This window comes from Labrus mixtus, chromosome 13, assembly GCF_963584025.1.
Source record: "Labrus mixtus chromosome 13, fLabMix1.1, whole genome shotgun sequence".
Taxonomy (NCBI): Eukaryota; Metazoa; Chordata; class Actinopteri; order Labriformes; family Labridae; genus Labrus; species Labrus mixtus.
In genome coordinates, this window is record NC_083624.1 from 10,831,512 (window position 1) to 10,857,860 (window position 26,349).

At 44.3% G+C, this 26,349-nt stretch overlaps 1 protein-coding gene across 1 annotated transcript in view; it reads right to left on the reverse strand.

Annotated features, from left to right (window-relative positions):
- The window catches only part of plcl1 (phospholipase C like 1), an 82,002-nt gene extending 56,379 nt beyond the window's left edge, over positions 1 to 25,623 (reverse strand). Inside the window, exon 1 of the mRNA XM_061053693.1 lies at positions 24,563 to 25,623. Coding sequence (XP_060909676.1) covers positions 24,563 to 24,733 — 171 coding nt within the window. The 5' untranslated portion in view covers positions 24,734 to 25,623. The remainder of the gene's footprint in view (positions 1 to 24,562) is intronic.
- Between the last annotated feature and the right edge of the window lie 726 nt (positions 25,624 to 26,349).

Genomic DNA, 26,349 nt, shown 5'->3' on the forward strand with positions numbered 1-26,349 from the left:
CTCGCTCTGTGTGGTCATGGAGCTATCCTTTGTAGCACACGTGTCAAGTTTAGCTTAGCGGTTATGTGCACGCCCCATGTACAGAGGGTATAGTCCTGAACGCAGCAGCTTTGGGTTCAAATCCGACCTCGGCCCTTTGCTGCATGTCATCCCTCACTCTCTCTCATCCCAACACTTCCTGTCTCTCTTCAGCTGTCCTTTCTAATAAAAGGCCAAAAATGAAGTACACAATAACTTAAATAAAGGATTTAATCTGCAGTACTTTTGAAGAGTTTTCAAAACATATGGTGTGAGAAAGTTTTCAAGTATTGAAAATGAACCACCGCAGGTCTCACTCTGCAACATCCGACAGTTTGGACTCAGCGTGCAGTAACAGCTGAGACCCTCCAAAAACTCACTGAGAGGGATAAAGAGGGTGTGTTTGAGAAACAGAGCCAGATGCAGAAGTCAGCGAGGCCATTATTTTCCCCCCCGAGCGGTAGCCAAGGAGACCCAGCTGAGATGAACTCCTTCAGGGTTAGAGATCAAGGCTGACGTACGTGAAGTGGCTGCTGGAGGACTGATGGTGATAGGAAAGACTGAATGAAGCTTTTTTTCTGTTTTATGTGAGTTGTGTCGACTCCGGCCAACACGTCACGGAGCAACACGACCCCGATGTCGAAATCTGAAGAACTAAATGTGCAGCATCTGAACACGGAAGTCATTTTCTCAGACAATTTTTTAAGACCCCTTATGTCGAGCAAAGACTGGATATAAGAAGTAGACAAAGCATGCTCTGGATTTATTTGGACCAGAGAAGGTAGGCGGTTTTAAGGCACCCTCAAACGGCCGTTTTGGACGCCCCTCGGTTTGTCAGATATGAGACCAGTTATCAGGTCAAACCAACAGGTGTTGCAGCGATGGAAGCGGGCAAGAGAACTGGTTCAGATAGAAGTGATTGTACCCGACCTAAAAAGCCTCTGCATGTTTCTAATAAGCTCCACGAGCAGAAACGTGCTCAAACTAGGATCAATATTGGAGATGCTTTATGAAAATACGGAGTGCAACCAACCGACCATCGTGCGATGAGAGAAACTTGTTTACATTCAAGAGGAGAAACTTCACATCAACAATCAGTTTACACCACCACCCTCAGAACTGAGGCATTCTGGGTAAATCTGCATGTATAAGATGAACTTTTGGCTTTCTCAGACACAGAAGCCGGCCTCCTCTCTCTCTCTCTCTCTCTCTCTCTCCAAACCTCACTCTGAGTTTGGCTGTGTGTGTTTTTCCACATACTGTACATGACGTCACCCAGCTGCAAAAACCAAGTGAAAAAAAACACTTTTATAAAGAATTCAGCGGAGGTTTTTGGTTGGAGGTTTTATATAGAAATGATAAATCATGCAACATAAGCTAAGGAGGAAATTGCAAATTCTTGTACTGAAGTCAGGAGTGTTGGATTAAAGACGACGGAGCGGCAGCGGGACCAGCACGACTCCGGCTCCTTTTCTTTCAGGTTACGTAACAAAGCTGCAGACAAACTCGATCCGTAGTAATACAAAATGTTTTCTGAAAACAAAAGCTGCTAAAAATCTGCTCAGTCACATAAAGAACATACATCTGGTCCCTTCAAGGTTAAGCTACCTCGTGAGGCTTAAAGGATCAAACTGATGTGGTTCAGTTTTTTCCTGATTGACGGTAAATCCCACGAGCAGATCCAAACCGAGCGAGCGTCAGTCCGCCTCCTGAAGATCTTCATCTCTACTAATGTGTGACCTCTCTTCTTCTTCTTTAAAGCTGAGTCATAGGACAGGAGGAGAAAAATGTGAATTATTTGGGACTATTTTTAGATGTGGATTAGCACACATATGGTGCCCTCGTAATGAAAATATGAGACGCCCAGTAACTTTTAAACTCAAACGCAGCTCATAAAAGAAGAGAGGAACAGATGATCAATGGAACCACTTCTGCCGTTTTCACATCTGCACTCCTGAAAATACCTAGATCATTTTTACACACGTACAGCTCCTCTTGGAAATATCAGGAGTTTTTCAAGAGTTTTATGCAAGTGTGACAGCCCTATTACAAAGAAATAAACACGTAAAGTGATTGGTCCATGGATAAAGATCTTCCCGCTCCACCCGTTGTCAATTTTATTTTTGGGCTTTTTATGCCATTATTTTAGAGACAGGACAGCGCAGAGTCAGAAACAGTGGGGATAGAGAGCGAGAGAAAGAGAGAGGGGGAACGACTTGCAGGAAAGGAGCCACAGGGCGCACGCTCTCGAGTACTTAACCCTCAGTACATGAACTGGCCACTAGGCTACCAGCGCCCCTTTCTCCACTCATTATAAACACTCCCAGGTCTACTCTGTATCGAGCAGTACATCCAGATTTTGGACTTTTTTTGAATCCTCATTATTACCTGCGATTTCAAACAGGTGCAGAGTCCCAAAAGCGTTATTGTCACATCTTTCAAAGCACGGCCACTTTGAGATTCTTTGCAACAAGACGAGCATTTACTTCTGCTTTTTGATACCATGACAGGGATGTTTGCTGCGCTGTCATTTCATAATTTTAAAGATAAATCTAAGGAGTTTAAAAAGTGGAAAATAGATAAAAGAGAGAGAGCAGGTGGTACTAAATGTTGGAATTAGAATCACCTGGAAGAGAAATAAAGAAAGCTAAGAGAAAATTGTTTTATGAATCTGCTCTTTACAGCAGAAACATGTATCTGAATAAAGCAGAAAATTGTCAATATATCGCAGCGGGAGGATGAAAAAGACTCTTTTGTACATGAAGTCGAGCCTTTGCTCCATCCATACGATATTTCAGTGCACTGATAGAAGCCTTCAAAAGCACCTGACAGCCCTCGTCCACCTGTGTCTCGTACACTCTGCCCTCCATGTCATCATCATTGTCCTCTTTTGTCTCGCTCTGCAGCGATTCACTCTTCAGGCCTGAACACAGCTGAGGGAGCGAGCGAGCGAGAGAGAGAGAGTGAGAGAGAGAGATTGATTTCCTCTGTGCACATGTCCTCAATTTAAATTGTCTCTAAACATCTCTAAACTTTTTGTTCTATTGTTTTTGATTTTTTGATTCGAGTGGAAGCAGCTGAATGTTCGGCCGCACTTTTAGTCCATGACAAATTTACCCAAGAATACAGGTTGAGACAGCATTTCCAGAATGGCAGCGGCTGCCGATGAGCCTCCAGTGCCCCCTGCAGGAACAGATGGCTGACGTCACTCGGGTTTTATTTCAGGGTTTACTAACACAGATCATTCATCATTTTACATTTAATGTGCAACTTTGATGCATTTTGCAGAGTTGGACATGAGATTGTCAAAATGTTCGAGACTTTTCTATACCACTAACATGTGTCTCTAGTACGTCTACAAACCCCCCAATGATGAGAAAAGTTCATCCTCTCCATCTTTTGCCTGCTCCACTTTTCAGAAAATGTGTGCTCAAACAGGCCGTTTGGAGATTTTCCCTTCATGACATCACAAAGGGCAGTAACCCCTCCCCCAGGTGGGTGACACTCCCACAGCTAGGTGTTTGTTCTGCCTTCTCACCGTAAACAATGGGACATGGAGCGAGAAAGCCCGAGCCACCTGAGCCCTTCAGCCAGTTAGCTTAGCTTAGCATAAAGACTTGAAACAGAGGGAAACTGCTAGCCTGCCTCTGTCGTCACAATCTAAGGAATAATCCTGCAATAATTTCTGCAATCTGTTCGCTGATTTTCAGAAATGTCAAGGAGGCGAGCTCCAAAGCAATCAATGCATCAACGTATGATCCTTTGGTAACCATGGCAACATGTGTGATGCGCCAGAACATGAGAGAGGGGATTTTGCAATCACAATCAGAAAGTGAAGAGGAGATAAAAACAGAGACGCATGTGACGGATGATACCAGCGGAGGTTCAGCAGGTGGACACACCCAGAGCCGATGAAACACCCGGAGCCTTCGGATAATCAAACTGTTGACTTAAATGATTAACAGCTTTATGATAAAGAGGAAGCGCACAAAGGAAACGCCACTTTCAAAGACTCGTTGTTTGCTTCGTTTTCTAATGATTGCGATCAAAAGAATCAAAGTCTTAAGTGAAAAAACAAAAAGATCCGGATGTTATCCTGTGACCGGGTTCAGAATAAATAAAGAGAAAAATGGAAATAAAAGTATACTATGAATATACTGTTTTAATCCTGTTGCATGATGGGAAAAGTCGTCGTCATGAAGCTGAAAAAACTTGGATGTTTTTCTTGGCTCGTCTCGCGGGGCGGCGACTTGATTCAGGACTACGAAGCAGGAGTGATGAAAGAGCTGCGTATTAATATCAAACACAGTCTGTAATTACAGTCCTGAGTAAACAGGACCAACACCCCTGGATTTACACTGTATGTGCACGCACACACACACACACACACACACACACACGTACACACAGTTTTTAACGGTGGAGAGGAGAGGGTACTGGGTTAGGATGGAGGGGGAGGAATGGGGGGATGGGGTTCTCATGGGTCCTGTATGTGGTTGCCATGGCAGCAGGTGTGTATGGTATCTGGGATCTCCACCCGTCCCAGTGAAGTCACAGCAGCCAAGTCTGGCAGCCGTGCAGCATTCCTCTGCTCCGAAAGACCCGAAACATGCCCTTCACACACACACACACACACTGACACACACACACACGCACGCACGCACGCACGCACGCACGCACACACACTGATACACACGTAATTGACTCACTTAGGAGAAGAAGACGAATGAAACGAAAACACAGAAGCACTATTAATGTCATAAAATCGATTTATTCTTATGAGAAAGCAGCAAGCATTCATTAGTTTTATTAGTTTAGACACACACACACAGTAGTCTAAATGTTTTGGTGAATCAGGACACACCCACTGGCCTCATAAACCGACGAGTCAGCTGGAGTTGGCACACACTCATACCAGTTCAGTGATGAGACTAAAAGTTTCCGTCTGCTCTTTTCGTCTGTGTGAAGCGTTTTACAAAAAGATTCTGGTCGCTTTGCAGAAGAAGAAACGGCGTTTAAGAGGCGGTCTGGGTTGAGTTCCTGTTTTGCTGAAGTCTATAGGAAGAACAGTTCAGACTGCACATCATGATAACATCAGCAGTGACATTCCTGCGCTGCTGGCAGAATTAATCAGGAGATAAAATACCTCAGTGTCCGACATGGTACAACATTTCTCTCTCTCTCTCTCTCTGCAGGGACCAGAGAGTACACTCATTTGTTGTTGTTTTTATTCGTCTTAGAATTCTCTTCATTTCTGCATAATGTGTAGGACTTTCCTTGAAGGACCAATCAGTAAGATGTGTAGTGAGTGAGATGATAAAGGTACCTTACTATATGATCAGACTTTAAGGAAACATGCTATGTTGTATGCTAAGTGCTGGCTTCTCTGACAACAATGCAGCAGCCAGTATGTCCTCCTTCCAACTTTAGATTCTGGTCCTGAATGCTCTGGATTTGTTTGGACCAGAGAAGGTAGGCGGTTTTAAGGCACCCCCACACGGTCGTTTTGAACGCCCCTCGGTTTGCCACATATGAGAGCAGTTATCAGGTCAAACCAACAGGTGTTGCAGCGATGGAAGCGGGCGAGAGAACTGGTTCAGATAGAAGTGATTGTACCCGACCTAAAAAGCCTCTGCATGTTTCTAAATCAAGTCGAGTCATACAAAAGAGGAGAGAGAGAAGAATATCATGAGCAAGCATGTGAGCCAGTCTTTGCTTTTTTATTGTGTTTGTTCTTCTTACTATCTAACGATCTTCCTCCACGTCTCTCTTCTTCTGCTACTGATTCAAACAAGAGAAGCCAATTGCAAAAGGCGCCCTCTACTGGTTAAAAAACTGATTGCAGCTAGTATTGAAATATTATACTTTCGTCAAATCGATTTAAATCGTCCATATTTTCATCAATTTTTAATTTCATCCCCACGTTTGACGTTAATGTTAAATGTTCGGACAGAGAGAAGAAGACTTCAAGGATCACGGCGAGTAGAGTTCAAGCCAGCAAACACAGAGAGAACGACCTCTGGAATGGCATCTGTGTGTGTGTGTGTGTGTGTGTGTGTGTGTGTGTGTGGTTGGCTTTTAGGCTGAAGCCCAAAACAGCAAAACAACCTGACATGTAGTCTCGGGAGTTTTCAACGATCTCTCCGCCCTGAGGTGAACATCACGCACTGCTGAGCTGACACCACACACACAAACACACACACACACACACACACACACGCAAACACACGCAAACACACACACACACACACACACACACACACACACACACACACACACACACACACACACACACACACACACACACACACACACACACACACACACACACACACACACACACACACACACACGCAAACACACACACACACACACACACACACACACACACACACACACACACACACACACACACACACACACACACACACACACACACACACACACACACACACACACACACACACACACACACACACACACACACACACACACACACAGCGTCTGCCTGGATGACACGCTCTTTCTCTTCCTCGATCCTCCTTTCTCAGAATTTCCCCTCAAGTCGACTTCTTCACATCTCTAAGACCTGTCAGCCACGTTCAGTGTTTCTCCTCCCCTGCCTGCAGAAATGTCATCCACTTCCTGTTTCCTGAACGTCGGAGGAGAATACTCGGGGCACGGCGACAGCGAGAGAAAGACGGGACGCTTGTGTTCTCGCTTTTTGTGGTGCGAGGGGTTCAAACTGAAGCGATTTGCAGACCTCCTTTCTCTGTCCTTCAGCAGCCACTCAGCGTTTGAACTAGTTAGTGTTTCCACTAATTCAAATCTGAAATCCTCTTTATGCTCTCGTGTTTTCATTCCAGCGCTGCAAAGCTCGCCGCCTCGGGAGTGAAGGTCACTGTTTTAATCCCACAGCAGTCGCTTTAACGCTAATGACATGACATGAACGCTCTCTCCCATACAGTATGTCAGTCCCTCTCTCTCTCTCTCTCTCTCTCTCTCTCGGTCTCATGGAGCTCTCAGAAGTAAAACTCTTCAACACTTATCGTCTAATTAAACAGTTAATATCCCACAATTAAAAAACTCCAAAGTCCTAAAATCTTAAGATCAGTGTGCAGCTTTTCCTCCAACACGACGGGTACTGTACTTCCCTTTTTTCACAATGGTGCCTTTTGCAACAACAAACCGTTCCAACAAACATGCAGCTAATTATAAGATACAAGCTTTAAACAACAACCCATATTATAAACTCTCATGCCAGCGCCAGCTTCTTCTCATCTACTAGCATGGACACACATCTTGCTGCGCACTCAGCGTGATGCAGAAAGTTTCAAACAAACAGCGAGAGTGGAGAAAGGTTTGTGGAAACTTGTTTTTTTTAGTTTGGTAAAAGTAATGGCAAAAGGTGTATGCTGCGCTTTAATGTAAAAGAGCATGTGCAGGAGGGCGGTTTACTCAGTAGGGGACGGTAGGTGGCGGTAGTGCACCTTGACGCTGGTCATCTGCCACTTACCGAGAAGAGAAGAAGAATCATAAATAGACTTGAAAGGTACCAAAGATTGGTGCCTAAGGGAGGAATGGGTCACGTCTATAAAAGTTGCAAAAAGTATGCAGGAGTTTGTCCTCAACTTTTGGATATTAAAAAAAAGAAATTACCAAATATCTGGCGTCTAGGACGGTGGTTCCCAAACTTTGCCCCCCTTCACAGCATTAACCTCAGACGGGGACCCTCCTCTTGAAACACATTGAGACCGAGAACACATTCGGTCGCTTCAGTTCTTACGTCAAATATTAAAGTCTTACTTAATGTGTGCTCGCTCATAAATGACACGTTTAAGATGTCAGAGCGTCCGTCTGTGGTCGAGGCTCTTTGACAGCTCGGTCATGTTCACTCAGGTCGGTGGTCTCGTCTTTCAAGTTTCTGTAGAACGAGGCGGAACGTCAGGGTCACTCAGAGCCGCTGCTGGATTCTGATTGGCTGGAGTGGTGTGTGTCATTATTTTTTTGCATTAATAGATGTTCCATTTTACTCTCTCTTCCCTTCAACTTTTCGTCTCCCCCCTCCAGCACTCTCTGCCCTCCCCCCAGTGGTCTCAGACTTCTATCCTTGTTGCCATGGTAATGAAACACATTTTGCAATCTTTAGATTTTTATTAGAATCATATCAAAGTTTAAAAGTCGGGTATTAGAGCAACCCTAAAGTTTTGAAGTGCCTGAAGAGGAGAGCAACATTTTAACATTTTGAGATCGAACAGGATGCAGAGTCTGACGGTTTGTTTTCTGTCGTCGTGGTTCGTGCTCTGAAGCCGCACTTTGAGTCGTTTTCATAATGTATTGTGTCGCACAGAGTATCTCGAGGTGTTTGAACGCCCCGTGAGCTTTGTCTCTCTCTCTCTCTCTCAGTCACACACAGCGTCTCCTGACCAGCAGCTGTGATGAGGTGGTGTGTGTTCCCGGAGAGCTGTGGCGCCAGTAGCCGAGTGATACTGGAAGACAGAGGGCCCTCAGTGGCCCTCTTTACTTTGCATGCACACACACATGAAATCACAGGGGAGACATTGTCGTTACTCTTGATCGGTTTCCAGGAGCATGTTGTCAACAAAATCGTTGTTCACTTCTCGGCACAGCAGGAGGCAGACACAGAATTTGAGCGAACAGAACTGAGTGTGAACATTCAAAGTGTTTCTGAATGAAAGAGGGGGAGGAAACGACCGAGACAAAATAAAACCTGAGTATCAGAGCGAGGAGAAGGAGGACACTCGAGTCTCTGAAAAAAGACCAAAATAACCTCAGAGATTCCGATCAGACGTAAACAGGAATCCCGCTGCAGCCTTGTTTTCATATTCCAGGACTTCTCCAGGACTTTCCATGATAGAGTAGAGGCTCAGCTGTGCACCATTCAACTTTAAACTTTTCATGCTTTGTTGAGCTTTTTTCTCCCCGCTCATGAGGATTCATAAAAAGAATACCTGACCTGTTTTACAACACGGCTGGAAACCTGCAGCCGTGAAATATATGTAATCGCCAAAACGAGCAGCAAAAGTGTCTCCTGCTCCAGCTCAAACTGAAGACAAATGCGAGTAGACGGACAGAGACTTCATTGTGAAAAGATTTTGTTCTGGTACCCAAGAGAAGAATCCTTGAACTTTCAGTATTCTGCATTTTAATGTTTTAGTTTATGATAATGCTTGAAGGTTTGTTTCTTAAGTACAGGTCAGGAAGAAAAGTCAATGAGAGCGAATGAGAGCGGGAATCAGAATAACAACAGACCAGTTTTACATGCACACACAAATAATTGAATACAGGGTATAATTTCTATCAGCTTTGGTGTTGGTTTGCTGGTAAGACGTGCATGACGGATGTTGTGAGCAATGCTGAACGGACTTGTAAGCTGCAGCCGTCACATCCATCTGTTCGACTGTTGGAGCTCTGGGACACGCAGACACGCTAAAGAACTTCATGAGAGTGGAGAGAGACGGTAGGGCAACACCGTGTGCTGTTTGTTAACGAGTAAGTTCATGGTCGAATACAGCACAGACTCGGGTACGAGTGGCCTCAAGAGACAAGATCGCAAAGCCAGTGGGAAGCAGCTGAACATCAACTCAAGTTGCCAAATGTAGAACGTGAAGTAATAATTTAAAACAAAACAGAAGCGGGATGGGACAGGAGTCATTCTACCTGGATTGGTACATGAACTGATTATTTATTTTTTATTCTGGCCCAGGATTGGGACGGGACTAGCGCTGGGAATCTTTGGGTGTCTCATGATTAGATTAGATTTCGATTCTTTGGGTCACGATTCGATTCAGAATCTATTTGCGATTCAAAGCGATTCTGGATTCATGATTCAAAGTCTATTTTTTAATTAGTACATACTTCAGGATCTACTCCAGTAATCAGTGAGACTGGCTGAATTTCTTGCTGAGTTAAAGAGCTAGCATTAGCACTTAGCAGGGAGTGACTGATTAGCCAAAAAAATAAAAATTTGGAAGTTATGAATCTCCACCTCTAGACAGCACGGGATCATTGTAGTAGGAGTGTTGTCAGCCTTGAGTGTCTGTCTTTGGTTTCTGCTCTCTTTGAATACTAACTAGTGCGCTGTAAGCCTGATTGGGTTGGTATATAGTTAATGCAAAAAAGACAATAATGAAGTCAAATCAATCAAATCAACCGACCACCCCATGTGCACTTTTAAATATACTTCTATCTGAAAAAGCAACAACGTGCACAAAGTTTACATTAAGATTAAGAGAAACGTAGATTTGTTTGAAGAAGTTCAGCTTCATTTAGTGAAACATTCTTTTACAGAGCGAATCATAAAACAATGTTCAACGACCTCAGTCAGTCAGCATGTCTACTTTAACATCCCACTCCCGCTCCACACTCGTTTGGTTTGGATCCTCCAACGTGTGACAGACTCAGGTTTTCCAGGATGAGGCTCTGGGGACGGCATGGTTGGCGTTCTTTCTGACAGGCCGCCGTGTTGCCTGACTGCTCACACTGAAGGACGCCGTCTCCCTCCGCCCTCTCGTCCTGCATGTCGTGTTCGGAGAGTTTGACCGCCGAACCTTCTTTAGTATTTTCCGCAGAGGTTCACAAGTGTCCATCAAAGATATATGGGAACTTAAAAAAACGGGAATCGGAGGATGATCTCAACCCTCTTCATGACAGGAACTTCTCCTGTGATAAACGCTGAAGTCTACCGAGCGTTCAGCAGCGAAATGAGATCTCAGACATGTTTTTATCATCATCATCTGATCCCTGAGAGGTGCAGCGTCATAGACATGTCGTCATTTTGCAGCAACCCAAACCGTGCATTTCAGATCAGAGCAAATAGTCGTGATGTGCACAAATGTTTGCTCCATTAAGGGGAGGACAAGTGGATGGATAGAAAGTATGAAAATAGCGGAGGGTTAATTTACTGCACTGTGTGGAGGTAATCTGGTCTTTGTATGCTTGGAGGTTCTCTGCAGAGTGAACAGGACGTTTTTTAAGTAGCAGTCATAATAAGAGCCGGTCCGATTGTCTTAATGCTGCAGAAATCTGCTTCAAGGCTTTTTTTTTTTTTTTCATTCACTTTGGCCTAATGTACACCGGACTACTTCACAAAAGGACGAGAAATAATGCCGTCCCATAGTTCCTTTCACCGGCCAGATTTAAAGCCGTGCACTTCAATGGCGATTTCTCAGTAAAAGGCTATCCGTGCAGACACGCGGCGTCTTTATAAAGTCTCCTTCATACCTGTCCTTGACCTCATGACCTCAAGTATCATCACAGTTCAGCTCAACAGCCATGCTAGCCACATTATTTTGACCATGTTCACCATTTGCTTTTGGTGTATCAGCGACAACAACTTGATCAAATCTATAATCGAACAATTATTAAAAGTGTTGGCAATTCATTTTATTATCCATTTGTTGTGTTGTGCGATTATGAAGTCCCTCACTGAGTTGCAGAGCTGCTCATACGTCGGCCCGTTTACATCACATGCAGATATGTGAGCGGAGTGTTTTACAGAACTTGGTCAGTTTGAGCCCTGTGTTTAAATGTGCTAAAGATGTAACCTTAAAGGGATACTTCACCCGTTGAAACATGAATCTTATGGAAATTGGGTCAAATATGTCGTAGAAATGTGAAATAAATTTTGAAGGTTTCTAGTGATACAAAGCTTAATGCAAATGGGTGAAGTATCCCTTTAACTTTCACTTATTTCAACTATGATAATAATTCAATGTTTATCAAACTCAAACTGTGCCGCACGCCGTGTTGAGGCTCGTTTTGTCCGTAGGTTTTGACATGTTTGCGCCCATCCTGGAGGTAATTTGGCCTAACTTTTGTAGAGAAGGAGGCGCAGATGTGTCGTCCATAGGGATGTGAAGATATCAAATCTTATGATAAAATCCATATAAGGAGTCCACGGTATGATATTAGTCGCTTTGTTGGACTTCAGGAGCTCCGTACCATTCTCATTTCTCAACACGGGGGAAAATTAAATACTTCCACACGACAGATTAAAAGCCGCTGGAGCATCGACAGTTTTAAAACCGTCTCTCTGTACTCCCTCGCAAAAAAACGCTGGTGTGCCATCGACCGGAGCTCAAAGGATGATGGTCTCTGTAGTTCCCACTTCCCTCCGGTCAGCTTCACTGCGGCTGAAACAAAACTGCACTTTGTGCCCAGAAGACCGATTGCTTCATACCGTCACAGGTCCAAAACGGTATCGAGACACTTTTCCTCCCTAGTCGTCCATCTTTTATACGGTCGATGAGTGAAAAGTAAGAAGAAGATGGGGGACGCGGTTTCCCAAGTCGGCCTTACTGTTTTTCTGCTGGAGTGAGGGACGTTCGTGCAGACGCTTGAATCTGATATTTATTATTTCATGAAGACGCTGAGATCGTTGACGGAGGGAGAGTGTGGCGGTTGACTGTTCCCCATCAGCTGCTGCTGGAGAACACCACGTTTGCCATCCGGCCTTTAGCCCTGTGATGCTGTGAGGTAATTGCCGATGAGAGGGAAATTAATATAACAGCTTGAGCTTAACTTGATTGAGATTTACGTCCCTTTAACTCGCTCTAAAGACGTGATGCAGAAAATGGCCTGAATAACAAAGCATGAACGAGGCTTAATGAGCCGGGTTTATGATTGTTCATGTCCTCTAGACATATTAGATTTTTTGTTTTAATGGTGGACCATCAGATGCCGATTGCACAAATCGATAAGTTAAATCTCCAGAGAAGATAATAAACTGGTGACCATGCAGATTTACTCCACTTTAACGGCTTTGAGGAGTACCAGGAGGCCTCTTTCTCCAGAGTCCAGCACATATAATTATTTTCTTATAAACCCGAGAAGACCAGAGAGCTATTTCTGGCCTCAGGGGTCAACAGGTCACTGACTGCGTTTTCAAGGCTGAGATTGACATCAAAATGATATTATCGGATCAACTGCATCACAAAAAGCGGGTTAGGGTTGGGGACTGTTTGGTTCAAGAGATTCTTCCAAAGGTATGAAGGTTGGATTCATTAAGGTTCTGTTAATCACTTAACAGTTACGGAAACTTTTAATTACATGTTTAGAGACTCATATTGGGTTTTTAATCTCCCGGAAGTGGAAGCAACTTCTCAAACAGAATACAGTTGAGGATTATTTTAGTCTGTGATTAACTATCAGATAATTTATCAGATTCATTTAAAGGTCACATATTCTGTAAAATCCACTTCACCATGTTTCTCTAACACTAATGTGTGTCCCTAGTCTGTCTACAAGCTCAAAAAGGCCGTTTGGAGATTTTCCCTTCATGACATCACAAAGGGAAGTAACCCCTCCCCCAGGTGGGTGACACTCCCACAGCTAGGTGTTTGTTCTGCCCTCTGAGTCTGCCTTCTCACCGTAAACAATAGGACATGGAGCGAGAAAGCCAGAGACACCCAAGCCCTTCCAGAGAGGGGGCGTGGTCAGACACAGCTCATTTACATTTAAAGGTACAGACACAGAAACAGCCTGTTCTGAGCAGGGCTGAAATAGAGGGGTTTATAGGCATGATCAAATACAGGATCAGAGTGGATTTAGAACAAAAAAAACTTCACACACTTGTTTGCAGGAGCTCTGAGACTTATTTAAACTGGTTGAAGAGGAGGAGAATATGGGACCTTTAAACTACGGTTGCCATGGTGATGGTTCTGAAAGATGGGATAACTTGGAGGATGAGGAGCAGCAGAGAGTTTTGCCGGCTGTCTTGAGGCTCTCAATCCTCAACTGATTGAATTATAATATTTCGGTTAGCTTGGACATTACGCTCTATAAGTCAAGATGAACCTCATGTCTCCGTGGTAACCAAACAAGTTTACACGCAGGGTTTAGTGCGGACACCAGAACTTACACACAAGCTGCTTACAAGATGAATATTTACATTTCACTGAACAGTTGGAAACAGAGAGTCTTGTTTGGCATACATCCCTCGGTGTTAAAATCATAAAGCTCGACTGAGGAGCTGAAAGAGCTCGTGCAAAATATCCCTGATACTCTGAGGCAGTGTGGAGTAATCTGCTGATGCTCACAATGATGAGGATGTCGATTATTTCGACCATTAACTAAATATTGGCTCTCGGGCTGAGGATATAATTACTGAGGACTGAACAAGGTCTGCTTTAATTGCCTGCACGAGTGTGTGTGCGTGTTTTGATGGGGTGAGCTGAATAAACAGAGGTGTGTGTGTGTGTGTTTGTGTGCGAGCATGTGGGCATGAGGTAGCATGTTATGTGTGGTCGCCTGTGTGTTGTCATAGTAATGTGAGCCGTGCAGGAGCTAGCCTCGCCCTTTCCCTTCATGACTACCTTTAAAAGATACTCCTTTTTTAAAAATGCAGGCAAAGTTGAATCCTCTAAACACACGCGATAGACGACTCAGCCAGAAGTGGGGGGGGGGGGGGACACACGACACACCTGCTGTTTGAAGTAACGCTTACACAACAAACTCAGTAAATGAAGGAAGGGGCTGGACACTTCCTGAGCACTGCCAAGTTCCCTTGAGCAAGGCGCCAAACCCCCAACAGCTCTGGTGCGCTCCCTGTGAAGCAGCCTCACACGTCTCTCCACTAAAGCATGTCCACAGGTCCTGTTTGTTCATGTGAGTGTTTCAGTTCTGTGTGTGTAAGAAGCATGTCTCTCAGTGACAGATTGTGAACCAGAATCTCCCCTCAGGGATTAATAAAGTATGTAAAAGAAATTTTAAAAAGAAAAACAAACATGGAGGACGATGGGCGTCGTCAGCTGGCTGTCCTGCGGTGTGTTCAGTTTTGTAGCCAAAAAAAAAAAGAAAATAAGAAAAACACTACGGATGAGATCCTGGCTGAGAAGACGGATTATGTGCAGATTTTAAACATTTGCAGCACGAGCTGAGGGGAGAGTTTTCAGAGTACACAACATCCGGTTGGTGACACTTCCTATTCAGCTCGCTCTCGTTGGCTGCAGCTGGTTTTCTGTCGGGGGCAGAATAGCAGACATGTTTGATATTTATGATTCCAGATCGGGGAGACTCAATCTCAGTCTTTTTTACTATATAGGATTCAAGCAAGGAAAAAAACAGCCTCTGTACATGGGGCGCAGCAAACTAACCACTAGACCACTGCAGCCCCAAGAGGGAAAAGGTTTAAGAGCTATAGAGTGCAAAAAATCTCAGTTATTTTATCAGGCGAACATTTCATTCATTGTGAATGATAAAGGCCGTTGAAGCACTCGACCAGTGACAGACTTTCAAACTAAGATTAAACCTGGATCATTTATGACTAAAGACTTTTGGTTTTAAGTTTTCCTCCCCTCTTTTGAAGAACTCCCAGAAGCGCTCCTGTTGTCTCTCTTTTTTTAAACTGCAGATGCTTTTTGAGTTAAATATGACACTGACATGTTTGCATGTAGTGATGTCATTTCTTTAAGTACTATCAAATGCTTCGTGTCTCTTAAATCTGTACAACCTGCAGAGGACGTGAATTATGAGTTCTGTTCAAAACAGAATTTCTGCAGATGATATAAATTGTTGCCACTTTTCCAGCATACCAAGACTTTGGTGCCAACACTCAGAGTTAGACAGTTATTGATATCCTGACATATTCAGTCAAATCTGAGAGTTTCTGTGGTCTGATTCCCGTCCCCGCCTGCAGCAGCTGATGGTGCCTGTCACTGACATCACCCCCCCCCCCCCCTCATCTGTCCATCCTTTCATCCATTTCCTCCCCAGCAGCAGTCAAAGGCGTCTCTGTTCAGCTGAGTCCTCCAGATGGGGCTCTCTCGGCTGACTCATGCTCAGTACGGACATCGTGATCCTGACACAAACTCATCGCCTCCCCCTCGACGTGAAATACGGAGCCGTCATATTATCATCACATGTGAAACGAGCTGAGAAGGTCACACAGCCTGAATTTTCCTTTTCCCTCCTCCGTCCGCCCGCCCGTCTTTAACGTCACAAAAAATCCTCCTCCCGTCTCGGCTTGTGTTCGGCTGAGTGACCTCTGAACACACTGACACACAACCTGCGGGGGACAGGTGAGCGGATATGTGCAGGAAATGATACCAAAACATGATCCTCGCTGTGCACCATCAGGAGGGTCGCTGACCTGCAACCTGAGCACAGGTGAGGGTGGAAAAGCATGAAGTCACCGCAAAGACCTCTGTCAGTAGGTGAGGGGTCAAGTACTGGACTTCAGGTCCTACTGTCGAGTATCGTTTTCTGAAACCTAATATTTATACTCCTGACAAGTTTCACATCAAGATATTAAGACATTTCCCCTTTTGCCTTGCAGACAGTGTGATTAAAAAGAAGAATCCATGAGGCCTAAAAAGGTAAAAAAAAAAAGAATAATTAATTAATAAAATAAGGGCTTCTAGTTGGCAAGGATCTTGCAATTGGATAAACATCACGATACAGGAACAACGGTATTATATCCAACATATTGAAATCCTCTATGTCTCTTTTTTATGACTTTACTGGAGAGACAGGACAGAGGACGGAGTCGGAGAGCTGGAAGACAGAGAGAGTGGGGGGCGAGCAGCCGGAAAGCAGCGACAGGTCGGGTTGGAAGCCGCACTGCCCCTTCTGAGTACATGATCCTATGTACATGGGGCGTGCAAACTAACCACTAGGCCACAAGCGTCACAACCTTTCTGCCTCTTTATGACTGTTTGTCCCTTGTAATAGCTATCTTTTTCACGTCTCTATAAAAGGTTGATAAAGTTGCAGCTCTTTAATACTTTCTGCTACAACATGATTTAAATCGACACAATCTCCTTTATTCTAATGATCCACAGTATCCTAAAAGTACGAAAACTTTTGTCAGTATTTGCTTGAAAGTTGTGAAATATGCTGTTATAACACAAACTTTATTATTTCGTACAGAACGGGGCAGACAAAGAGGCGTTGCTCGTTAAGACATGGAGCCATGAAATCATTTGTTCTCCAGATTTCATGAACCTAACGGTGAAGATGAAGAAGCAGGGACTCTGACCTGAAATAATTTCCTCTCTTTGCCCGCTTCCTTTGACATTTTCTTGACCTCAGGTAAATAGTTCAGAGCCCGAGCGATATGGGATTTCTGGAGTCGATACCGATATCGATGTTGGGGAGGAAAAGAAAATCAGATACAGCTATATCAGCCGATATCTTTCTACAATCTACTGTATGTTTGATTGTTAGCGATAGAGATACACATTTATCGCGTTGATCTCTCAGATGCAGTTATCAAACACTTGTGGTAAAGATTTATAATGAAGACAAGATGGTCACTCAACTGGAAGGTAACGTGTATCACCACTCGACACTCTGGAGAGTGATGATGCTTGTTGTAATCCATATAGCGCCCTCTGCTGGAGACAGAGAACTGCTAGTGTAATACAATGATACTCACCAGTCAAACTCTTTTTGACAGGTGAATAAATCTAGTGATATCGGAGCATATCGTAGATAAAATTTGCTGATACCGATTGTAGTGGCTTGATCTTGCTTATCAAAAGTTTGAGCCACTGAGGGGCTGATAGCCTACCGTACTTAATTGACGCGTTGTTTCCGTGTTTCGTGGCAATAATTCAATCAACTCTGTGCTGTCACACTCAAACGGGTTTATCTGAATTGTTCGTTTACAATACATATTCTGGTCGCCTACATACACTTATTCCATTATAACTTGAATGTAAAACAAAGCCAGGATAAATGTTCCATTCACGATACATTTCCAACAGCGGTCAAAAACTGTGTGCCTCTCACGGTGGGCTGCTCACCTGTCCATGATTAACTCTTCCTCTACTTGTAACCTTCCCAACACCAAAGTGAATGTGCCCCCTACTGTGACCACAAGGAACTACCACAGAGCACACATACATACTGAACACACAAATGGCTCTAACACGCCGGCCCCTAATTGTTTATGGCACTTACATAACAATTACCTTCAAATGTAACACACAGAGCCGTCATGTAAGCAATATACATACAAATTGTACCACAACCCAAATATAACCTTGTTTTAGTCAGCATTGAGATTAATAGTGACCTCTAACAACTTGTAACTTCCTGCAGCAGACAAAGCTTAGTGACAGGTCTTTCCAAGATGCTTGTCTTTGTCTGGAGACGCACAGAGCGTACAAAGCCTTTTTTGTCTGGGAAAGTGTCCAACACTCTACCAAGAAGCCAGGATCCACGTGGAGCTCCAGAATCCACTACAACAACAATGTCTCCGGGAAGGAAATTTCTCCTCTCTTGATTCCATTTTGTCCACTCTTAAAGTAAAGGGAGGTACTCCTGTACCCATCTTTTCCAGAAAAGATCTGCGATGTATTGGACTTGTTTCCATCTCCTTTTAACGTATACATCGTTCTTGCTAAAGAGTCCAGGTGGTAAGACTGGTTTACCTTTCATCAACAGAATGTGGTTAGGAGTGAGAGGTTCGAGATCGTTGGGATCATCTGAGCTTAGTGAGAGGGCGATCATTCAATATGGCCTCGATCTCGCACAACACTGTGTGGAGTCCATCATCATCCAAGATTTGCTGATGTAATACAGAAGTGAGTACTTTCCTGACCATCCGGATGACACGTTCCCAGACTCCGGCGTGGTGCGATGCTGAAGGCCGGTTAAAGTTCCACTGAATACCTTCCTGCAGTAGAACTCCCTGTATCCGACTGTGATTCAAGGATGTTACTGCTTCCCTCAGCTCTTTCTCTGCTCCAACAAAATTTGTGCCATTATCTGAACGCTGATGAACCTTCGTAAAGCATTAATACATGCATCCGTATCCAATGATGGAGCCACTTCCAAATGGACAGCTCTGCTGGCCAGGCAGGTAAAGATGACACCATAACGCTTACAAAGACTTCTACCTCTCCTTACTTCGATAGGTCCGAAGTAATCTACTCCGACATTTGTGAAAGGAGGGAGATCAGGAAGAACCCTTTCCTTTGGTAGGTCGGCCATTTTTTGTTCGCCTACAGTTCCCTTATATGGCCTACAGAAACAACATTGCGATATAATTTTCCTCACAGCTGAATTGGCACTTGTTATCCAAAACCTTTTGCGCAGCCTTGACAGTGTATGATTTCTTCCACTGTGGCCCACTTGTTGGTGAATGTGCCTCCATATGAGTGTGGAGATGTATTGATCTTTTGAGAGAATGAGAGGATGCTTTGTCTCTTCTGGCAGAGCTGCCTTACTCAATCGACCTCCAACTCTCAAACGTCCATCTTTGAAGCATGGGTCTAGTTTGTAGATGATGCTGGCTCTCGCTACAGACTTTCCAGCTGACAGTGCGTCAATTTCTTCTTTAAACCTTTGTTGCTGGCAGTAGCGAACAATAGAAACTTCAGCCTCCAACAGATCAACTGGCAACAAGGTTTGACCTCCTAATGCACTTTTGGCTTTTTTCATCTCCAATGATACATACTTGGATGCATCATCTGCATCTTTTCTGTGAACCTCAAGAGCATGTAATTCCCTCCTCCTTTCTACCAACTGTAGAAGAGTCCTTTTCCACTTGAGAAACCACGCGACTGCCACCTTCAATCTCGAGCTGGTCTGTAGCATCAGGTGAGTCTTTGGTTATGATTGTATTTACTGTGACATCCTTCTTGACTTCTGGATGATCAACTCCCATTGTTGCTTCCGTGGCATCAGAAAGCCAATCCTTTTCTGGTTCGTACAGAAACTTTGGGCCCTCAATCCATCTACCACCATTCAGCAAATCTCCAACTTTCATACCTCTGGAGGCATCATCAACATTGTTCTCCTTAGTATGGATATACCTCCACTGTGAGACATGAGTTGCATCTCTGATTGTTGTCACCCTATTTGTCAACATCTGTGCTCCATGTAAAGGGTTCATATGTCTTTGCTGCAGGATTGAGACTTTTTGAAGTTGTTTGTTGTCCATTTTTCCTTTCAAAATAAGAATTCATCCCATTTGATGATGCTTCGGAGTCTCCTGAACAATCTGAAGCAGCTTGTGAAACAGCCAGTTTTGCTGTGGATGCAGCTATTTCAGCATCAAGGGTGAGCTGCTCCCTTCTTCTTCGTAACTGTTCCTCCTGGGCCTCCAAAGCAAGTATTGCAACACGAGCAAGAAGTGCAGCTTTTTCTGCCTGTACTTTGATGCATGAAGAGGATTTACTTTTACCACTGGCTGCACTTTTGCGGTTAGAGTGTTTACTGGTAACATTTGATATGCTGTCATCAGGTCTGACATCATCAAAAGGGTTAACATCAACTTCAAGATTCACATCAACAGCCACATCATCATTATTGTCATTGTTTGTCAACCAATCTTCAACATCAGAAATGAAACCCTTCTCAGCAAGCATTTTTGCAGAAAACCATGCATCTTGTTTATCCCTTTCATCAGTGGGCATTAAAGGCACCAGAGAATCATGCGCAACTTTTGCTTCCCCACACAGACAAACCATTTTTTCAAGTGTACATTTTACCTCTTTCACCCTGCTGCGCTGCATGAGCCCCGGAGTTATTTTTCTTAGATTGCTGGCCTTATTTAATTTATATTTTCTTATATTTTGTAGCCTTTCTACCTTTTCAGCCAGAGCTTTGTAAGTTAATTTAACAGATCTTTTACCCTTTACAGACTGTGTTTCATTAACGTTACCCATTTCCGCTGCAGCCGCAGCAGGATCAGCTTGCCGGCTCGTCAATTTTACCGTCCATTATGTCCCCGTTTTGTTTATATTGTTCCATAACGCACGTCCAGCACAAACATTATATTACACATATTTTTGGCGACCAATGCATTGGGATTACGCTCGCAAAGTTGTGTGCACACATTTAAACATGGCCATAAACCTGGTAGCGCTACACATACCTCGTAGAGCCGGTGGGCGCCGTTGAGTTGGACCGGTCTGACAACGATACCTTTTGGGACACGTTGTCTGATGATCGGCGTCCTCCTTGTAACCAAACGATGCACCCGGCGTCCTCCAGCGAGCCAAACAAGTTCAAAGTTCATAAAGCAGTTTCCACAGTGTTCCCCTACATGCTCTTACTGAGAAAAATGCACACTTTACACTGATGCATCAGGTTCTGCTATTGGTGCTGTGTTGGCTCAGAAGCAGGAGAATCAGGAAAAGGTAATAGCATATGCTAGTCATGTCCTCACAAAAGCAGAAAGGAAATGGCCAACTTATGACAGAGAACTCTGGGCTGTTGTATGGGCAGTAAGACATTTCCGCCATTACCTCTACAAGCAGCCTTTTGTTATTATAACAGACCATAAACCTCTTCTGGGCCTCAGAAAAATACCCAAAATTACCTTAAATAATGGTTTACTTTGTCGTAATGTTTTCAACCCATCCTCAAAGTCAGTTCTACAACAAGTTGTTGTCCCTCATGCCCTAAAAGACACTGTTTTACAGTTGTTACATGGAAACCCAGTAACTGGTCATCTATCTGCAGAAAAAGTCCTGAAACATGCTCAGCAACTGTGCTACTGGCCGTTCATGTCACGTGACATCAAGATGTGGTGCAAGCAATGTATGACGGGGTCCTGTACCTCCCCTAAAAGCTCCAATGAAAACAATCGCTGCTACTGAACCATTCCAAAAGGTTGCAGCTGACATACTTGAACTCCCCATCACAAGTCGTGGAAACAGGTATGTGCTTGTTGTCCAAGATTATTTCTCCAAGTATGTTAATCTCTACGCCATGTCAGACCAGCGCTCAGCAACAGTTGCAAAATGTTTGTTTGAACATTACATCTGTCAACATGGTATCCCAGAAATGCTGCACACAGATCAAGGACGTCAATTTGAGTCGGACCTAATGAAACATCTGTGCCAACTCCTGGGCGTTCACAAAACAAGAACTAGCCCATACCATGCTCAGTGTGATGGTATAATAGAGAGATTTAACCGTACATTTATTGATCAGTTAGCAAAGTCACTTCTTCAGCAGCCTGGTGAATGGGATGACCGCCTAAACCAAGTTGCTTTAGCCTACAACACCAGTCCTCACTCGACAACAGGTTTCACTCCATTCTTCCTCACACATGGCCATGAAGCCAGGATGCCTGCTAACCTTTTGTTACCTAACAACACACCATCTTCATCTACCCCAGGTTCTCCTGCGGACTATGCTGCTCAGTTAACTGAGAAACTTCAGTCTGCCTTTGGTTCTGCTGCATATAACAGAGACTGTGCTCACTATCAGCAGAAACATCAGTATGACAAAGGTGTCAATCATAACCCCTATGTTTCTGGTGACCTTGTGTGGTTAAATGACGCCACTACATTGAGACAAAAACTTGCTCCTCACTGGAAAGGACCCTTTGAAATAATGGAGTGCCTTGGATCTGAACTTGATCCCCCCAGAGTGACATACAAGATTCATTACCTCTTGGATCATTCTAACACCGATAGTGGCTGGATGTGCCGATGTTATCGTTTGGCCAATTTATTGGTCGAGCTCTGTGGCTGAATTTATCGAGCATCTTTGCGAGCCACTAAAGCACTTAATGTCACATTTATTCATTTATACATACACATGGCTGTTCCCCATACTGAGGGTCGAGCCGGTCATCATGCAAAGTGTCTGCAAACATGATCTGATCTCTCACACACACACACACACACACACACACACACACCAGCCTGGCTCTCCCCTCAGGAGCACTTTGGTGTTCAGTTTCTCACCCCGGGGAAACTCTACTGTGCAAAACACCTTCTTTATGATTAGTCAACAACCCAACCCTTCTCCTAACCACATCCTCCTCTCGTGCAGAAACAAAGAGTTATGAACTTCTTTTTTTGCAACACATGCCCTCCACTGCATTCCTTACCCTCTCTCTCTCTCTCTCTCTCTCTCTCACCATCGCCTCCCTGCGACTTTTGATCCGTCCTAACACCATAAAAGAGTCTTCAAAAGTAGTGGAATAATTAGTTATCTGATGGTATCGGCATGAGAAGCCTGTGGTCGATATCAGCTGAAACCCCTCCGTATGATCCCATCTAGAGCGGGGTTATATGACTCAGAATGTCATCACGATAAAAAATGTTCATAACAGTCGATATCGAGAATTATCACGATAATTGTCACATCCTTCTTCCAAAGTTAAAGGCTGGCTTTTGCTCCTCAGTTAAAGTTGAAGACACCACATGGTTCAGTGTGCTTTAATGTCACAATCAGAAGCTCAGTGCACGCTGCTGGAAAACTATTTATGGTTACCTTTTCATCGCCCAGGCCTATAGCTGCAGCGAAACTTTAACCACAACGCTGCGGGTGAAGTTCAAAGCTCCACCTGCTGCAGCTCCAGCAGTAACTACTGCTCTCATTTTATATTCATCAATATACCAGTCAGGACAACAACAGGTACTTTCATTTCATACAAAAAGGGACATGCTGACAGCAAATGAGAAGATTCACCGCACACAAGAGGGCTGAATAACGTATTGCTTTTATTTGAGTACACACTGAAACAACGCGTTTCGCCTACATGGCTTCATCACGTTTCGTTTTGTTTCAACCTGATGAAGACGTGCAGTCGAGACGCGTGACTTTCTTACAGATGTTTTAAAGTCGTCAGCAGACACACATTCATACACTTTATTCACAACATTTTGCAGAGAACATGTGTAACTTTCTGTTGTTTTCTCGACGTCAATATTTCAAGACAACAATGTCAGTTTTCTTGTTACATTCTCGAGATCTTTAAGACTCGTCATCACGGGAAAAAACAGCACTGACATGCTGAGTTAATAAGCTATAAGCCAGTATTGAGAAAACAAAACAAAATGACTCACGGGATCATGGGGAAAATGGCGGGAAAGAACATGTATGGATGAATGTCCTCTAAGGGCTTCCATACATATGTAATTAATATGAGTAAATAAGAGCAGATCTGATGAAATTCCTCTACAGTGTACAGGGTGAGTGGTGTATTTGTCTGCAGGAGAATCACTGTCATAGTTTCATGAATGTATTTTCCCTACAGAGACTTTGATGGTAGAGCTGAAAAAGAGCAGAAAAATAAGGAGCTCTGAATGTGAAGCCTCCATACAGCCACGGCAGGGTCAAGTGTAAAAGTCATAGTCAGAGAGTCAAAACTTCTCTTGTTCACCCTGCACAGTTATCCCATCATCTGAGAATGTGGTAGGTCTACTTCAGTCAAAAAGGAGAGAAAAGCGGTGATGAAGGAATTTGAAAATTACGCACGTGACGCGCCTGAAAGGTCTGCAGACGGGTGCCACATGACGCGCTGCTGCCACCCGCGCGTCAAACAAGAGGAGCTGGCCTTGGAGGATCCAGGTCAGGTGTGGAGAGCCCAAATAATCACCAGAAATAAAAAAGCCTGCTCACTGTTTTCTACTGAAGCGTCACTTTTTCTACGATTTTCTTTCAGAGATGTGTGACTTGTTGCAACATTTCGCACAAAATCATAAATGTCAGTGGAGAGTCTGGTAGTCCAAACCAGTGTTTGACCATTTGGCACAACATTTCAGCAGCAAACGTTTGGTGTTTCTGTCACATGTCCTTGTGCGTGTGTGTTATGCTCAGGTTTCCTTACCTTGATGATGCTGCTCCGGCGAGGTGCTGCCTTCACCGACTCCAGCAGGATGGTGTCGGTGTCCTGGCCGCCACCGGGGAGGATGACTCCGCTCCGCCGACCTCGGGACGCCCTCGGCGGAATGCAGTCCGGCGCTGCGTCGCTGTCTCCATATCCATCGCGCTCAGACATCGCGAACAACAAGGAGAGAAAAGACACGTGGAGAGGCAAAATGATCAACTCGAGAGGGTGTGACTTGAATGAAGTTTGACTCTGCTGTGTGTTGGTTCCATTTAAAGCAGGAGAAACGGGTTCTCGGTTTCCTGGAGCATCAGCAGCTCGGACAGACGGACTGGAGGAAACTAATCACCCCAATTTGGATAATGAAGAACAGATTCCCAAAGCGCATCGAGCCGTACTGACTTCGGGCTGGAAGTCTAATCTGAGACTCACAGCTCTTCCCCGCTTCACTGAACGTCTCTATGTTGAAATCAAAGCTCCGCACGCAGGTATACAGCTGGATGAAAACCGGACTCGTGCGCTCCCCGGATGCGCGCAACAAGTCTTCACGGTTCCCACACTGTGCTGCGAGTCCTCAAGGCGGCTCCCGGTTCAGTTTGTGCACCCAAAACGACAAAACCTTCTGTGTGTGGCGAGAAGCAACGAAAGCGAGGTGGTTAAGGTGCAAGAAAAAGAGCTCTATAAGCAATCCAGCGTTGTGAAGAGGCAACCCGAAACCCTGCTGCTGCTACTCCTCCTCACCCAAAAACATCGATGTCAAAGTGCAGACAGGAGCGAACTTGCGCTGCGTTTGGCGTGAAAAGAAATGAAGATCCGAACATGTGTCCTCACGGAGCGCATTGCTCCGACTGAAAGAACACACCGCGGTCTTTCTGGCTGTACTCGGAGCAACAAACAGGCGACTTTTGACGAGAATAGGGAACACAATTGACAGTCGCACCGCCTCTAACCCGCCACCCCTCCCTCCGTCCCTCCGGCCGGCTCCTCCCACACGCTGCCCCGGAATCATGAGCGACGCGCGGGGAGGCCAATGCGCGTGGCCGCTGGCAGATTTGGAGGAAATCAGAGACGCTGATAGGAGGAGAGACAAGTCCCAGGAGCTGAGGGAGTCTTCAAATGGCTGGAGAAGAGCATGGAGCAGGAACTGGCAGCACAAGGTGGGTGTGTAAGCCTTTATGAAGTAAATATGCATCACCTTATTTCATTCTCAAATGTGAGTCAGAGCTGCTTTGTTGTTTCTTTCATAATTTACTCAAAATGAGACACACTGGGCCCTATAGTTAGTGTATAGGCACATGACTGTTTTGTTAATAAGTTAAGAAAGTGTTCAAGCTAAATTTCCATAAAACAAAATGGATGTTTCAAGCTTCTCAGATTTTCAGATTTGATGTTTTATGTTCATCGTAGTTTTAAAGTCCTCAAAAATGTTCATGTGTTGACTTTTTGGTTAGGCGAGAAAATGTCATTTATTTCCTGCATATGATACATCTGAAAGACTAAACCGTTATCTGTATTTAAGTCGATTAGAAAAGTCCCTAAAAAGAGTCTAACGAAAGTGATAGAAGTGATTTTAAAAAACTGCCTTACACAGTGTACCTTGATAGAAGAATGGACGCGCCTCTAGACATACAGCGTGTTGACATCCAGTCTGTTTGTGAAAAAGAAACCTTGAGGAAAAACATTCACTCTTTTACATTAAGAAGTTTTTCTCCTTAAAATCTAATCTTTAGAATATAACACCGCCATACAAAGACAGAACAGGAGACACTAACTAATTGTAGAAAAGG